General features: G+C 37.7%; 1 protein-coding gene across 1 annotated transcript in view; it reads left to right on the forward strand.

Moving 5' to 3' along the window:
- LOC134741191 (klarsicht protein) overlaps positions 1–16,247 on the forward strand; it is a 357,523-nt gene that overhangs the window by 117,828 nt on the left and 223,448 nt on the right. The window contains exons 3-8 of the mRNA XM_063673968.1: positions 4,717–5,077; positions 7,508–7,625; positions 8,451–8,586; positions 9,329–9,523; positions 12,204–12,302; positions 15,201–15,303. Of these exons, the coding sequence (XP_063530038.1) occupies positions 5,068–5,077; positions 7,508–7,625; positions 8,451–8,586; positions 9,329–9,523; positions 12,204–12,302; positions 15,201–15,303 (661 nt within the window). The 5' untranslated portion in view covers positions 4,717–5,067. The remainder of the gene's footprint in view (positions 1–4,716; positions 5,078–7,507; positions 7,626–8,450; positions 8,587–9,328; positions 9,524–12,203; positions 12,303–15,200; positions 15,304–16,247) is intronic.

The following is a 16,247-nucleotide window of genomic DNA, read 5'->3' on the forward strand; positions in this document are numbered from 1 at the left end:
GGCCACTTCAGCCGTTTGTATGTATCATTAATCAGTCGGCGAACATGATTGATGTCTCTTACCTTTCGCAAACAATGATTAGCCAGTTCCTCTTCTAATCTATCACCTCTCATTTGTTTTATGATTCGCGAAACATCCGCACTTGCTATTTTGTTTTAATCATTATATTCAAATTAAATTTTAATTTGGTAGGTAATCATCGGGTTATTCTCTAAAGGAAAGTTGTTTTTTGCATTGTCCGGATTTCGCACGGTAACGGAACGTAGATTGATAGGGTTTATTACTTTCTACGACCTTGAAACGAAATAAGTCATTAACTGAATAAGCAATTTTAGCTGTTGTCTACTTACGTGCTATATTGTTCATGGTCTATTAATTGAGCATTTTCAATCGTACTTTTTACATTCTCGTAATGATTTCATTTGCTGTTATAGTCTGTCCGCTATTCTAAGATCAAGTGCGCCATAGTAAATCTATGGCGAACTTGATCTTAGAAATCGGACAGGCTATACTTTGTCGATCATAATTTGTTTTGACAGCGCAGGACATTGAAATGAATGGATCCCTCACATTCAAATCAAATACGTAAATGTAGACCATATAATTCTTTAATATAGTGCCACTAGTGAATGTCTGTTTATGTTTATAGAGTTATCGTTTATCAGTAATGTTATAAGTACCTATGTATTGTATGACAACTACACGTCATGACGTTGCATGCAACACAGTTCCATTAGTTATATAAACACTGAATATTATAATTCAATTGAGCATAATATTGGCGAGTGTTATGCAGCATGGAGCCAGCTATAGGTTATAATGCCTCGCACGACACACAGGCAGGCGGCCATTATCTAGTGGCCATAAATTTTAACTCCAATACGTTTACCGTTAGTCGACAGATTAAATTGTTGTACCTAGGGTTCCGAGCCACCCTGCTTTATGGGTTAACGGCTAGAAAGTCAATGTTTGGACGGTAGTTAGGTATGTTAAGGGCCTGGGTTAAATTGGAAGTCGAATTGATTTGTAGTATTCATGAACTAAGGCAACTTGTGTTGCTATGCTAAGGTTTATTTTTAAGCGAAACCTATTATATGCCTATAAGAAGCGTGGGTTATTTTCCTGATAACGTGTTGTTCAAAGACAGCCCAGTATAACTTTATGTTCTTAGCAACAGTTATCACTGTGGAACTTACCACGAGCCAGTTTATATTGAGGAACACTAGGTTTTAAAAAGTTGAAAGAACCGACCTGCACCATTATCGCGTACTTGCTAGCATTTAATGGCTTTCGAGTATTATTCTCTCTACACTTGTACGGACGACGGACGACTCTACACGAGACGGTCTGTGAAATTTCACCTCTCTATAAAACTTTATTAGATCAATTATTTTAACTAGGTATATATACTTACCTTTGTTAGTTGCTTATTTTCCCACATTGCTTGGTTATCCACCGAGTTGAAGAGTGGACTAAACTGTGGTTATATTTTAAGGACTTTCCAATATGGTTACCTAATACAAATATTTCAGAAATAAATAATAGGCTATATTCCTAACTAGCCAAAACCGATACTCTGCATGGAACATGAAAACTATGTAAGTAACACATAGTTTTCATGTTCCATGCAGAGTATCGGTAAGTAAGGAAAGAAAAATCGGTAAGAAAGTAAGGAAGGAATTGAGAAATGCCACAAGTGACCTCACAAGTAGGTTATCCAACCTTCATTGTGTTTGTTGATTGTAAAAGAAAAGAAAAAACCTGCTGGGCCCGCTTTTTGCACTGCTTGGCCCTCTGTTGTGACACATATTCTCTATATAGGAAACTGGTTTATTATAAATACTCTAAACAGTGGGTACTTAGGTAGGTACCTACGCAGCACACTATTTAAAGTTAATATTTACTTCATACACTTAGATAAATTCAGGCAACCCTGCCGTACCTTGCTGTCACGCAACGGAAATATGACCAATGCCAATCTATTATCGACCATTAGATATTTTCGAACACTGAACAGCCCCCGGCAGCAGGAAGCAGTTAAATCCATAACGTGGAGCCAACACCACAATCTGTCGTTACGCATTTACGCGAAAATTTATCGACGGAACATTGTCCAGCGAAGTGACGTAACTGTACTTACTTGCAATGCAATGGCTTTTTCGGAAGACGTGGGGTAGTATTATGGTTAGAAGCAATATCACGAGATGCGACCTCCCACTTGGCTGAGAGCGATATAAGCATACTAAGTATGTTAATACATTATACGGGATATTATAACTGCGCCACATAATGTAAACGTAAATAACACATATATCTTACCAAAAAATACGCTAATTTAAATCCTTTGCCCAAAGCTTGTAGTGACTTGATAACCTTACTACTTTTTACAATATTTATCAAATAAAAAGGTAGGATTAAGTTCGGGATCGTACTTTAAACAGCTTCGAATTATAAAGCATATAACTTCGAAATCTGTGTGTTCTGTCGAAAAAATCAACGCATACAATTTTTCTGAAATGGGTAAAACCATTAACGAAATTAGTTCGTCATCTATCAAATGTCAAAGAGAGACTCAAATCATCGTAAAACTACACCCTTCTATTTCCAGTTGTCTTCACTTTATTCTCGGAAAGATCACTTAACAGAAATAAAAGAGTATTAAAATCTTATTCAGTAGCCGAGTAGCACTTGTAATACGCGAGGTTCCGTGGAAAGATATTTAACTGCGAATATAGGTACAAATAAACAAATTGGTAAATCATTTATAAGGTTATTTTGTAAATCTGCAGCATATGCTTTTAAATTTAAGTGTAAAAGATATTTATGTTCTTGAAAAAACGAAATGTTAGACTAACTAATGGAACAATTACCTAAGAATTCGGAAGTACATTATGTTAGGGGACCCTAAAATAGCAAGGAACTGTTGAGTGCCGGAAGAGTTGTTAAAACAAGCTTACGGGGAGCAGGAGCCAGCCTGGCGAGATTATAACAGGTTTTAGTGTGTTTGAAGACGCACCTGTTCTAAAACGACTTTGTTATCCTTGGCGTCCTACATCTACCTATCTAAATTTAGGTATGTCAATGCCTATATTTTTGTATCGTAGGGAGGCGGTATTCGCAGCTGCTTCATTTGCAACTGCTCACCTTTTTCAAAAGGCTTTATGTGTTCCACATGTTGTTGTATATGATGTACCCATATTTACATTATAACAATTTATTCACCCATGTTAAATAAGCTTAGCTTTCTAAATAAATTTTGGTCAAAAACACCTACGCTGTTACACCATGCATATTATGTTAGTAGGTATGCATAGGTATGGCTTGATTGGCTGGTTGATTAATTAAATCTACCACAACTCAAGATAATACTTCCATTCTATCATTGTTCTCTCTCGGCATCATCAGTCACGAATGTCACGATTATAATCACTCATATAATATATGTCACTGCAAAGTGCTAATTCAGAGTACATGTCTTGTAATGATATTAATTTATTTGCTGCACCGATCCACTGAATCAAATTGCCTGCGTCTTTTCGGTGTGTCACTTTGAGAGGCGGTATCAACTAGGTTGTCACCATAAACTGTGATTAAAGAGACACAAAGTGACGGCAACTAGGCTTCCGCGGGTGAAAGTTGATAGTGGTCCGTCATTCATGTTCGGGTAATGGGTGCTGAATCAATCGATCTCATGTTCTGGGAATGGCCACTTCGTGCTAATGGTTCCGAGGAATGTTACGAACGGATCTGGTTTCGCAATATGCCATTAAAAATAAAATATCCGATCATTGTTACGCTTTTGATTTTTAAGCCCATTTCTGATATTGGGCCTAGCCTGTAGTCATTACAGCAAAGCCAAATGTTTATAGCCACACTGAACAAACTTGTAAGTACTTGCTTCTTCAGTGTACTGTATTTCTACATTCTTTCATTATTATTTCAAAAATCATCGTACATACTATATGAATTTTCCTAAATCACTCTTCTAAGAAGCGTTTGTGAGCTAATATTGTCATGCCTAATCTACGGTTCGCTCGTGTAAATCGGCAGATCGGTGTAAAACTGCGTCGGAAAACACCCGTCGCTTTCCTTTCACCATGCGCCCGCGCCGCCCTCAGCGTTACGTGAAACCACCATGGAAACAATTGGATTTTCGGTGAAAGTCCTGTTCCGAAATTCCAAACATTTTTGTAGAAACCATGTTTTGTAACTTTTGTATAATGAATAACTGTTCATTCATTTATTTTATTTGTATGTACATATGGCAATTTGAATACAATGTGTACTTTCATTAATTAAATTGGTATAAATTTTACACTGTTCATATTTTTGGTTGGCTTTTTATATGAAAACTGTATTTAAAACGTCCGACGTCCGACCTTTTCCTAAATGCTATATACCTGGGGGCCTAGCCAAGATGAACATCGTTTGCGCTACGACAACGAAACGCTTTCTGTCTTTCTTATCACTATTCCATATTAGTGCGATAGAGCGACAGATACCGTTTCGTTGTCGTAGCGCAAACGATTGTCATCTTGGCTACGCCCCTGATATTCCGACATTTTGCAGAAAACAGTTTCTCAGTCACTCAGTGCGAGTGGTAATAGGTAGATTTTTAGTCAATTTCTTCAGATCAGGCGTAGAGTTAGTAGATTAGCAGTAGTTACTGTAATTGTTCATTACATTTGTCTAACCTTTTAATTTGTATCATTTCAGGACCGGCCGGGCAGCCCCCGCAGCAGGCAGGGCCACGCCGCCAGCGCACACACAACATGTGACCACCGACCGACGCGTCTCGAGCTCGACGACACTGCGAATATTCATGAATCCCACAAGATTACATGATCACGCACTTATTTATTCTACTTAATTTTAATATAAACGAATCTAGTCGCAATAACACTTTTAACACGAAGCAATTTAGAATGTAATGATAAGAGGATTTGAATATTGATTTTTAAACTAGTACAAAGATTAAGGAATTGATGAGACAGTACAAAGAGGGAAAGCTAATGTTGATTTAAGAATAAATTGATTCATTTAGAAATTCCCTAAGGATTATTCAGAATGTCTGCAAGTGAGTATTTTACATATATATCATAATTGTGTAATTTAAGTAGTTAATGAAGAGCGTTTCCGTATATTGAAACTAGGGGACATTTCCGATGTAGCTAATAAGCAATTTCGTTTTTATCGCAAAATATGAAGACGTCTATGCTCGGCAGTGGACTATAAAAATGTAAAATGATGATTATGAATTATTATTTATGAAATTCTTAAACTTTCTGGTTTTATTTTATTTCAATACATTTTTGATTATCTTTCTTATTTAATAACTACAAAAGTTAATAAGTATTACAATGTGATGGCTATTTTTAAACTTACATTTTGTTTTGTTTTTGGTGAAACTATCTGTCAATAACAATCACATAGCACAAGATTCACAAGACACCACAAGAAAAAGCCGTCGGTTTTAATATACGGAAAACCTCATTTTTTGTACGGATATCAATAATCTTTCCTGACATAGGTACATAGATTTTTTACATACCATCCAGTCGGCAAAGTAAATGGCATAACTAAGGATGTCTAATTTTATAATTGCGACCACAATATATCCCCGTTGTGATAGAAAAGCGACATGATGCCGCATTTCCCGAACACGAAAGCATCATGTACGCCATCCACTTGCGGCCGGCGGTTCTTGCAAAGTATTCTCGACACTAGCCAAGCACTCGCTACTATTGTACCAGTATGTCAGATATAGACATCCATCGCAAAGGCATAATCGGAGGTCACTATTATAATGGTTTGTATAAACGAGAGCTAGGCAAGCGATGGGAGACAACCCTGCTCAGCGGCGGGCGACGGTCGTGCTTTCCTTATAATATGCTGCGGTAACCTACTGCTCTTATTATGCTGTAATAGACTTGAGGGTTACGCATATTAAGACAGACTGTTTGCTGATAAATGGGAACAAACCCAAACAATTATGGTGGTTTTTAGTTTAAAATTGTCCTGTTCGATCTATTATTGATAAATAGCAGCAAAAACTTATCTATCTATCAAGAGTAATCAAGACATTATTTTAACAGCGTTGCAAAAATGACTTACATTGGTTTTGTGTATATTCTTGATTGGAGGGAAATTGGAGGGTTTTGGCCTAAAAACAATTTTATATTTATTTTAATTTTATTCTTATCTGGCGCGGGCAGTAAAGCGTGTATCTATCTACACTTCCGCAAGACTTGATGGTAATATTGTATGACGAAAGTGGACGATGGCATTGGCACGTGATCGCTTTTCCAGACAAACGTAGTCCCCATTTTCATCTCCGGATATCAACATTATGGAAAAGATTTTGACACAATTAGACATATATTAAATTAACCACAGCTATGCCCCTTCGTTTGATTTATTACGATTTTTTAATTATTATTAAAGTTCCAATTCCAAAAATTCCAAAAATTGAATGGATTTTATTTTTCGCACATAACTAAGGTTTTGTGTAACCCGTGCGAAGCCGGGGCGGGTCGCTAATAATAATCAAAACACGAATGAAGTCAAACGTAGGGACATATTAGCTATGATTAATATACATCCAAAATTGTGTAAAAATATTTTCCATTAGGTATGTCAAGATCCAAAGGAAAATGCGTAGGTACTACGTTTGTATGAAGAAGCGGTCAACCACTATCCTCTTAACACTCAGGGCCAAAGAACAAAATAAATTTCTATTGTAACAGGCCATGTGGGTTACCGGCCGACCCAAAAACTTAGAGTACCTACAAGCAGGTCGCTGTGGAATGTGGATATTGAATACCTAACTTTACCGGCAGGCCAAGTTCGCCGCCGGCGGCACACATAGATTCGACTCTAGCAGGCCAATAGGGATGATGACACATGTTGAATTTTATAACAAAACAAATAGCATATGAGCAATTTATCGCAATAATGTGGATATTAAAATAATATATGGAAATGATAAAAAATACAGGATCTAAAAGTGTCAAAATTTGAAGTTTTGAAGTTTCCAAAAAGGAACAAAGTATGGGTACCATTCGATTCCTTACATTTAATTTAAAAAAAGATTGAATTATTACCTATTGTTTTCTTAATAGTTAATTATTACCTATTATATTTTAATAGTTTTAGTGAAAACCCTGGTCACGCATTTCTTAAGCAGTTAAAAAAAACTCATTCACTGGTAAGTTACGCTCGTAGTGTAACAGTATGTAAAGGTATTTAGTAAGTAGTAGCGCAATTATAACGTGATGTGATTAGCGCTCTTATTATGAAGGTTACTCTCGTAATAGTTTCAGTTCATCCAAGGAACAAAAGAAGTCGCAAAACTAAAATTATCTTGATTTTTGTGGGATCATTGCATACCACGTTGCCTGCTGGTAAAGTTTACACTGGTCCGCCGGCCGCCCACATGGCCTGCTGGTAAAGTCAATTAAGTTAAGCCCTGTTGATAGACCATTGATGAATGTGTCCTCTACCGCAGGTTTCGAGCACTCCGCGATGAAGAGCAGCTTTTCTTTGTCGTCGCTGCGCAGTGCCCCCGCGCCGCCCGCGCGCGCCGACCACCTGGAGCGCCCCTATCACAGCCTCACCAAAAAGAGGTGCCATATAATAGTGATATTTTTGCCGCAGTTTCTTGTCCTGAATAACCTGAATTTATGTCTTTAAAGTAAGAGAAATAAGTAAGCTTAAGAGTGCTCACCCCATACATACATTTCCTTACTAATAAAACATACATACATACATACATTTCCTTATTAATGAGTGGTATGCGAGGTATGGCAAGACCTATTATTAATAAGTTTAAAACTAGCTTAACACTTAGGTAATATTTAAATCTTATTACAGATAAGTTTTCGCAAAGCTTGCTTAAAACTTATTAAAAAGGGTATATTCTATATATGTATTATGGTAAGCACTCGAAGCTTATCTCTCTATGCTCAGCAACAGTAGCAACACTATTAGACCTTATGACTTAGCAACAAGATTTACGAATTATCAGCTATCTGTTTAGATATTAGGTAACTTATTAAGGTGCGTTATTAAGGTCCGAGAGCGAAGTTTTTGAAAAATGTTACCGCTTTTTTAGATCACAATACGGTTGCCAAAAATTGAATTAGCAATGTTGAGAATTTTCTCGACTGATTTAAAAATTTGCACCAATTTATGCACAAAAGCTAAAAATATGAAAATTGCGATTACCTTTTTTTTGTTAAAACTTACAACAAATTAAAATTTAAAAACATGATATCCACAGACCCGAGCACGCATATCCCTTTCGCTCACGCTTACGCTCAGTAAGAGTGAGTGAATAGCACAAACCTACAGGGCCTTACGATTAGCCTCTACATAGCATACATTTGCATTCCATATTCCATTCCGATTACAATCGATTCAACTTCCGAATTTCGCTTTGACCATTCCAGAAAGGAGCCGTGTCGCGAGGCGTGGCGCAGGAGCTGGGGCTCGGCGGCCAGCGGCAGCGCCGGCGACGACCTGTGGCCGCTGCTGCAGCACCATTACGACTACATCATGGACAACCACCTCATCGACACCTGCAAGGTTAGCTACTTTAACAGAAGGAGCCGTGTCGCGAGGCTCGCAGGAGCTGGGGCTCGGCGGCCAGCGGCAGCGCCGGCAATGACCTGTGGCCGCTGCTGCAGCACCACTACGACTACATCATGGACAACCACCTCATCGACACCTGCAAGGTGTGATACCTATGCACTATTTTTCAACAAAACTTATGGTTCTAAACCGTTCCTAATAATTAACCAAAAAATGGCTAGCTGTGGGATTGTTTAATAAACAAGGAGCATTTATATTTTATATCGCAGTGAATGTGATTCAGCTTTGTCCAAAAACCATATTCCCATTGATATATTTGATATACAATGATTGATATACTAATAATTTTAATAATTAATTTTATTTATGTAATATGGATATAACAGGTATATGCACATCATTCATACATACCTACCTAATACTATGTAAAAAAAGACAGCATGTAACAATTGTTATCAGTAAATATTTTCATTTTTCACCCTAATGTCTGAAAGATCAAGAAAACATTTTGAAGTTACTATTATGTACGATGTACGGCCACATTTCGTTTGTTACATATACCTATACTACTTGTATGGAGGATTTCGCTACTGTTGACTTGTCTTTCTCCAAGTTGTTGTGAAATCAGCCGCGGCCAAACATTGGTATAGTCAAGAGTGCCAAGTCGCAACAACACATTATTGTATTTCTATTAAATTGAATACGCAATGTTAATGATTTCGTCTCGTTTTTCCAGGAAGCAAACGGCGAGTTGCTATTGAGCAAGTCGGCCGCTTTGCTGCCGCGGCTCAACCCGGCCGCCGGCTTCAACCGGCAGTGGTCGCTCAGCCAGCTCGTGGCAGAGTTTGGGGAGCTGTGCCAGTGGCTGTCGCAAGTGCAGGAGGAGATATATTCTAGTCCCGAGAACCTGAGCAGCAGGAAGTTAAGAACGGTAAGAGCCAACCGGCAGTAGGCGCCCAGTCAGCTGCTAATAAAAATTGGTCAGCTGGCGCTACCGCTTCGCAAGTAGACTAGATTTTCTTGAGGCTAAATCTTACCAGTGGAAGTAGATGCGGACAATGCCTTGTCGTTTCCAAATCTAATCATTTATCTGAACTAATATGGAATCTTAAAATCATGAATATTCATGAAGGATAATTTGTGGCTTTTTCTACCTGAAATCACGTAGGAATTTAAAATTTATTTGATGCTCCCCTACAATTGAGGAGCTTATATTCAAAACCTCATTTGTCACCGTGATGTGAAACTGAGATAAATGGAATAAACTATTATTTCTTATTACATTGATACAACTGAAACTTTGCGCTATTCATTAAAAATAATATTGTTGACTAATACCATTTTAAAATTATTCGAAATAACTATCCATACCTACAAATTAACTTAGATTTTTAAGTTTTAAAAATGGACAAATCGTGTTATGCTTGGACATTTTGGACAAAACCTTTTATGCACGGATGTTAAAAGGACAAATCATATATTATTCGTAGCCCCAGAGGTTTGAAGTAAGGGTCCTTTGAAAAAAATTACATCAAACAAAACAAAAAGTATTTTCTGCTTAGGCAAAATCGCGGCAAAACAGACTAGCGATTGGCTGAAGTCATGTGACAAATAATTTTTTGCATGAGAAATTCTTTTGGACAACTCTTTTTAGGGTTCCGTACCCAAAGGGTGAAAACGGGACCCTATTACTAAGACTCCGCTGTCCGTCTGTCACCAGGCATCTCATGAACCGTGATAGCTAGAGAGTTGAAATTTTTACAGATGATGTATTTCTGTTCCCGCTATAACAACAAATACTAAAAACAGAATAATATAAATATTTAAATGGGGCTCCCATACAACAAACGTGATTTTTTTGCTGTTTTTTTCCGTGATGGTACGGAACCCTTCGTGCGTGAGTCCGACTCGACTTGGCCGGTTTTTGCATATGATCCCGCTATAAAAATTCATAATACTATGGGAAAATACTAGGAGGATATAACCAAACGGAGTAGCCATTAACAGGCGTTCCCCTCTGTCGACCGACTATTTAGTCGGCCAATGGTCTCATACACAATGTATGGATCTGACATGGCTATTTTTACGTTACGTATACATTTGACGTTCCCCTCCTCCGCAAAAATCGGCAGACTTTTTTGTACAGAACATTACAGACGTGGCGTCTCCGTTTGGTTATATCCTTAGATTTATGCAGAAACGAAACATTTGATATATATAGGTGTTATTTTTAATTTTCTATAAACTGATAACATTAACTTTAAAACTATGAAAACGGATTATATCGCGTATATTTATAATACATCCCGACGTTTCGAACCCTTACAGCGTTCGTGGTCAACGGGTGACTGAGGAAAAATTACAAAGTGCAAAAATACCCACATACTAAAATAATGAACAATCATAGACTACAAACTTTAAGGCTGGTTGTACATGCAAAAACGGTTCATAAGGCTAGTTATACACTACAATGATCCTAAATTTCCCCAAGTATTTCCCCAAATTATCCCAAGCTCCCAGCTTGGGATCCTGTAGTCCATCTGATAAAGGAGCAAGCGAGACATAGACTGTGAGACCTTAGTGTTGGATGATGCTGGACATTCTGAGTATAATATGTTTTGAAAAGATGTGTCCCGCCGAGTTTGTTGCCGGTCCTATATTGGGATACCCTCCTACAATTTAGGAGGGAATTAAATCTTCTCGGGTCCGTGGTGTAGGGTTGGAGCCGGCGTAGTTTTTATCGCGTATAAATATATATCTTTACTTGAAAATAATTGTAGTGTATAACTAGCCTTATGAACCGTTTTTGCATGTACAACCAGCCTTAAAGTTTGTAGTCTATGATTGTTCATTATTTTAGTATGTGGGTATTTTTGCACTTTGTAATTTTTCCTCAGTCACCCGTTGACCACGAACGCTGTAAAGGGTTCGAAACGTCGGGATGTATTATAAATATACGCGATATAATCCGTTTTCATAGTTTTATTTCATGAGTAACTATCGCGGTAACCGAAGACAATATTATTAACATTAACTTTAATTTGCTCGAAAAGTGCGTTTCCTACGGAGCCATATCATGCGGAAAGTACTACTTTTCCGCACTAGTGCTTTTTGTTTTCAATTTTTTTTTTACAGTACATATGGTGCTACTTTCTCGTACTAGTGCGGAAAAGAGCACTTTTCGTGCATATGTCGAAAGTTTAAAGGGCCATATGTACTGTAAAACGTTGTACGATACACGTGCGAATAGGTAATTCGCAACTCGTGTCGATTTAAAACACTCCTTTTAATAATTAAACTTATTTGCCATGATATGTTTTTTTATTTACTCGCACAATGCATAGTAAAACATTGTATGATACACGTGCGTAAAGATGATTTCCGACTTGTATTCCTTTATTCAGTCGCTCGCTTTGCTCGCTCGTGAATAAAATTCCACTCGTCGGAAATCATACACTTTCCGCACTTGTTGCATAAATAGCTATTGAAACAAATCAGGTTTTAAATATAAGTTCCTTAATTTTCAAAACGAACATGAATTTGATGCAGTTTGAAAAAGGCAACCAAATATTTAAAGTACATATGTCTAATGCGTCGATTGTTTTATGTAGAGCCGCATGGCCGAACTGGCGTCGGTGGAGCCGCGCCGAGCAAAGTTCATCGAGCAGGCGAGCGCCATACTGGAACGCATTCCGGAGGCTAGCGCAGAGGTAAATATTAATATTATACTCAAGTCAGATTTACACAAGCCATAAAACTTGCAATAGCTGATGACTGCATGATTGTTCATTTAATAACTTGCTAATCTTGCTAAGTAAACAGGTTTAGCAAGCTTATTTCTTCTAACGTAAACGCAATAAATTGCAGGAAGTTCTTGCTAGCGATCAATCTAAAGCGAGGTTTAGACTAGCAAGAACTTGCATGCAATTTACGTTACATTGCTGACTACTGAGGTAAACTGCATTCAACATGTTTGATCAGATAACACAACGTAATGAAAATTGCATGCAAGTTCTTGCTAGTCTAAATCTCGCTTATCTCTTCCATTCAAATTCGATATAAGGGGCATTTCACGTCAAGCGGGCAGCAAAAAAATTGTCAGGTTCTGGATTTTGTTCATAGTTGGATTAATTGGACCTATATGTGAACTAAAAAATTTGGCATCATTACTTTTTTAATATATTGCTTCGATAAAAATTTATACGCATTTGAAAAAACTACAAATATTTGAGGAACGGATTTTTTAAAAATTATTATTGCAATTCTTTCAATGGATTTAATTATAACTAAATAGTGATTATTTGAGAATATTAGTTGATTTCTTTGAAAAATTATAAAAAAAAAGTTTTTTTTATCTTTTTTTCATATAACCGGAAGTTAGTATTAAATATCTTTTTTTTTCCAACTTCGCATTTTTTTATATTTTTTATTTTTACACAATAATGTAGCTTATGGTGTACTAATGTCCTATAAAAAAAATTATAATGGCATCTCGATTGGTTTTGAAGATTCATGAAGTAATTCGAAAGTACTGCGCGACGCTCCGTACTGAGCGGTACCTATAGTTCTATGTGGCAGTCTTTAATGGCCAATTACGGTTTTTTTTACTTTTGCGTAACGGAATTAAAGCAATAAACAATATTTCATCGGTTAAGATGTATAAAAGCAAATCATGTATTATTCAATCGTGCCTTGTAGCGCTATCACTGATCAACCATATCTTGGAACTGAAAACAAAACGTTTATGTTTTAACAAAACGCTAGAGGTAACTTAATAACTATAGCTAGGTTTAGGCGGGGTATGTCACATGCTTAAGAGGTCACTTTCGAGTTAGGTCACGTTCGTTTTTAGTTCACATATAGGTCCAATTAATCCAACTATGAATAAAATCCAGAACCTGACAATTTTTTTGCTGCCCGCTTGACGTGAAATGCCCCATAAGGCAGTGTTCAGATAGGACAATTTTTCGCACAACCTGATTAAATTGTCAGTTTTAAAACAAAAGTGGCTCGCTGATCCCACTAGATGTGATTGTAAGATTATGACCGATCAAATGGAGGTGCGGACGCAAGAATGACAATTCTCGACGCTAGTATGCGTGTTTGGGCGTGCGCGCGCGCGCATATGAGATTGACGCCAATTTAATTTCAAAATGTTAATTTAATTGTCTCGTCTGGACCACAGATTAATAAATAGTTACTACGTAACAGATACATCATTCCCATACAAAAGCGAAAATACCTACACTACACATACTACGCCTACAAAATCTTAATAATAATACCTGCTGCTCAGGACGAGAAGAAATGTACCATAAGTATGCGCACAAAGAGTCGAGACTGCCTTGCTCGCCGTGCGAGCCACGTGCCAACGCGTCATTGTAAGAATGCGCTAGGGTTGTACTGTTACTTATGTTATTATTGTAATAAAACGTATGTTGCGAATCAACCATATTTTATATTAGTCAATCAAATATTTAAAAACAACACTTATAATACCTGACTCATAGAACTCCTTTTTTTTGACAGATTTTTGGTTTTTTGGTCGCATTCATAATTATTAATTGTCTATGGATTTGTTTGTTTGTTTCTTGAATGTTTTTCTTTTTTTTTCTTGTATACTTGTTTTTTTATTTTTGTTTGTGCTCTTCATGTATATTTTTTTGGTTTGGTTAATATGTTTGTATATAATTAGGTATTCTATGTGTGTAGCTTTGTAATGTTTTAATATGTATCTTTGTGTGTTATCTGTCGTGGCATCACCGAATGGGCCCTACGGAAGACCAGCGCTGGCTTTATAGCTAGCATTATGCTGAGTTGGGTCCATTTCGTGATGCACACTTGATGATCTCTTCTTTTCTTGCTGTTGTTGTCTGTACATGTTCGTACTTGTGTTGTGATCGTCACGAATAAATGTCTTTTATCTTTATCTTTATCTTTTATCTTAATTTACGATTTATCTACTTATGTTCAAAGAAATAAATAGTGACAAAATTCATAAAGATAGATTTAAAATACTACTCTCCTTTCTTCGTCTCTCGGAAATGAAAAAACCGGCCAAGTGCGAGTCGGACTCGCCCACCGAGGGTTCCGTACTTTTTAGTATTTGTTGTTATAGCGGCAACAGAAATACATCATCTGTGAAAATTTCAACTGTCTAGCTATCACGGTTCATGAGATACTGAGATACAGCCTGGTGACAGACGGACAGCGGCAGCGGAGTCTTAGTAATAGGGTGCCGTTTTTACCCTTTGGGTACGGAACCCTAAAAAAACGACAAATTTTCTTTTGTTTTTTGACTTTTACACCCATCTACTGCACAATAATTACGTGGTTTCGGCATTTCGAAGCGTAAGCGCGGGAAACGTGCGGTGCGAGCGCTCAGGCGGGCGTTCGGCGGCCCTCTGTCGATTGTATCATCGACGATACGCCGAGCGGTAGGCATATAGCGCGTGGCTTTGAGCGATTGAAGGAGGCCTGTCTGGACGCCCACTAACAAATACTTTTGAAATGAAGTTAAACTATGCTGAAATCCCTTATCAGTTTTGTACACAAATCCTACAAGTGGGACACGAGATTAAAACAAGGTTTTCAATTTATCATTTCAGGTAACTTGGCGCGTGGACCATTTGAACGCGAAATGGGAAGGCCTGCGTCTGCTGCTGAGCCCCGAACAGCCGCAACGCGACGGAGAAGGCACTGACACTGTCGGTCAGTACGACTATTCACGGTTATTTCAAACGTATAGCGACACCTATTCGACTGATTACTAAACTTAATGTAAATCCTTGATGTAAATGTTGGTTTTCCCGAGGGGCTACAGTATGGGGTTCTTCAAAAAAGGAGTGTACAGGTTTTTAAAGGGTCGGCAAGGCGCATGTAATGGTGTTGCAGGCGTCCATAGGCTACGGTAACTGCTTTCCATCAGGCGGGCCGTATGCTTGATTGCCACCGACGTGGTATAAAAAAAAAATTGTTGTTAGCGCCATCTTTTAGACAAGTTAAATATTCTTCCTTTGACGTATCGCGCTTTATGGTTAGGCTAGTAGTTATGAAAAGTGAGTATAGATGGCGCCGTTAAACTAGCGACTAGTAATCCGCCATCTAGTAAGGCGTGATAATGATAAAAATATCTCTTACAACGCCATCTACCGAAAGGTAGCAGGACTATAATAACAGTGCCATCTAGTGTTGAATAGACACACATTGTTAGAGCGCCATCTATAGAAAGGTAATATAATCATCACTTTAGCATAGCTCGCTAAGGGTGGTATTCCACCTGTCCAATATCTTGGTCCAATGTGTATTTACGTCTCACATTGTGGTTCATGAGAGTGTGAGACGCAATGCACATTGGACAAAGAAATTGGACAAGTGGAATACCACCCTTAGCGAGCTATGCTAAAGTGATGATTATATTACCTTTCTATAGATGGCGCTCTAACAATGTGTGTCTATTCAACACTAGATGGCACTGTTATTATAGTCCTGCTACCTTTCGGTAGATGGCGTTGTAAGAGATATTTTTATCATTATCACGCCTTACTAGATGGCGCTATAACCGCTCCTCGCATTGTTTCTTTTTGATGTTCTATCCATATTCCACGCAAATATAAATGCGAAGGTAACCACGTCTGTCTGTTTGTTACCTTTTC

The sequence above is a fragment of the Cydia strobilella genome, chromosome 1 (genome assembly GCF_947568885.1).
Source record: "Cydia strobilella chromosome 1, ilCydStro3.1, whole genome shotgun sequence".
Taxonomy (NCBI): domain Eukaryota; kingdom Metazoa; phylum Arthropoda; class Insecta; order Lepidoptera; family Tortricidae; genus Cydia; species Cydia strobilella.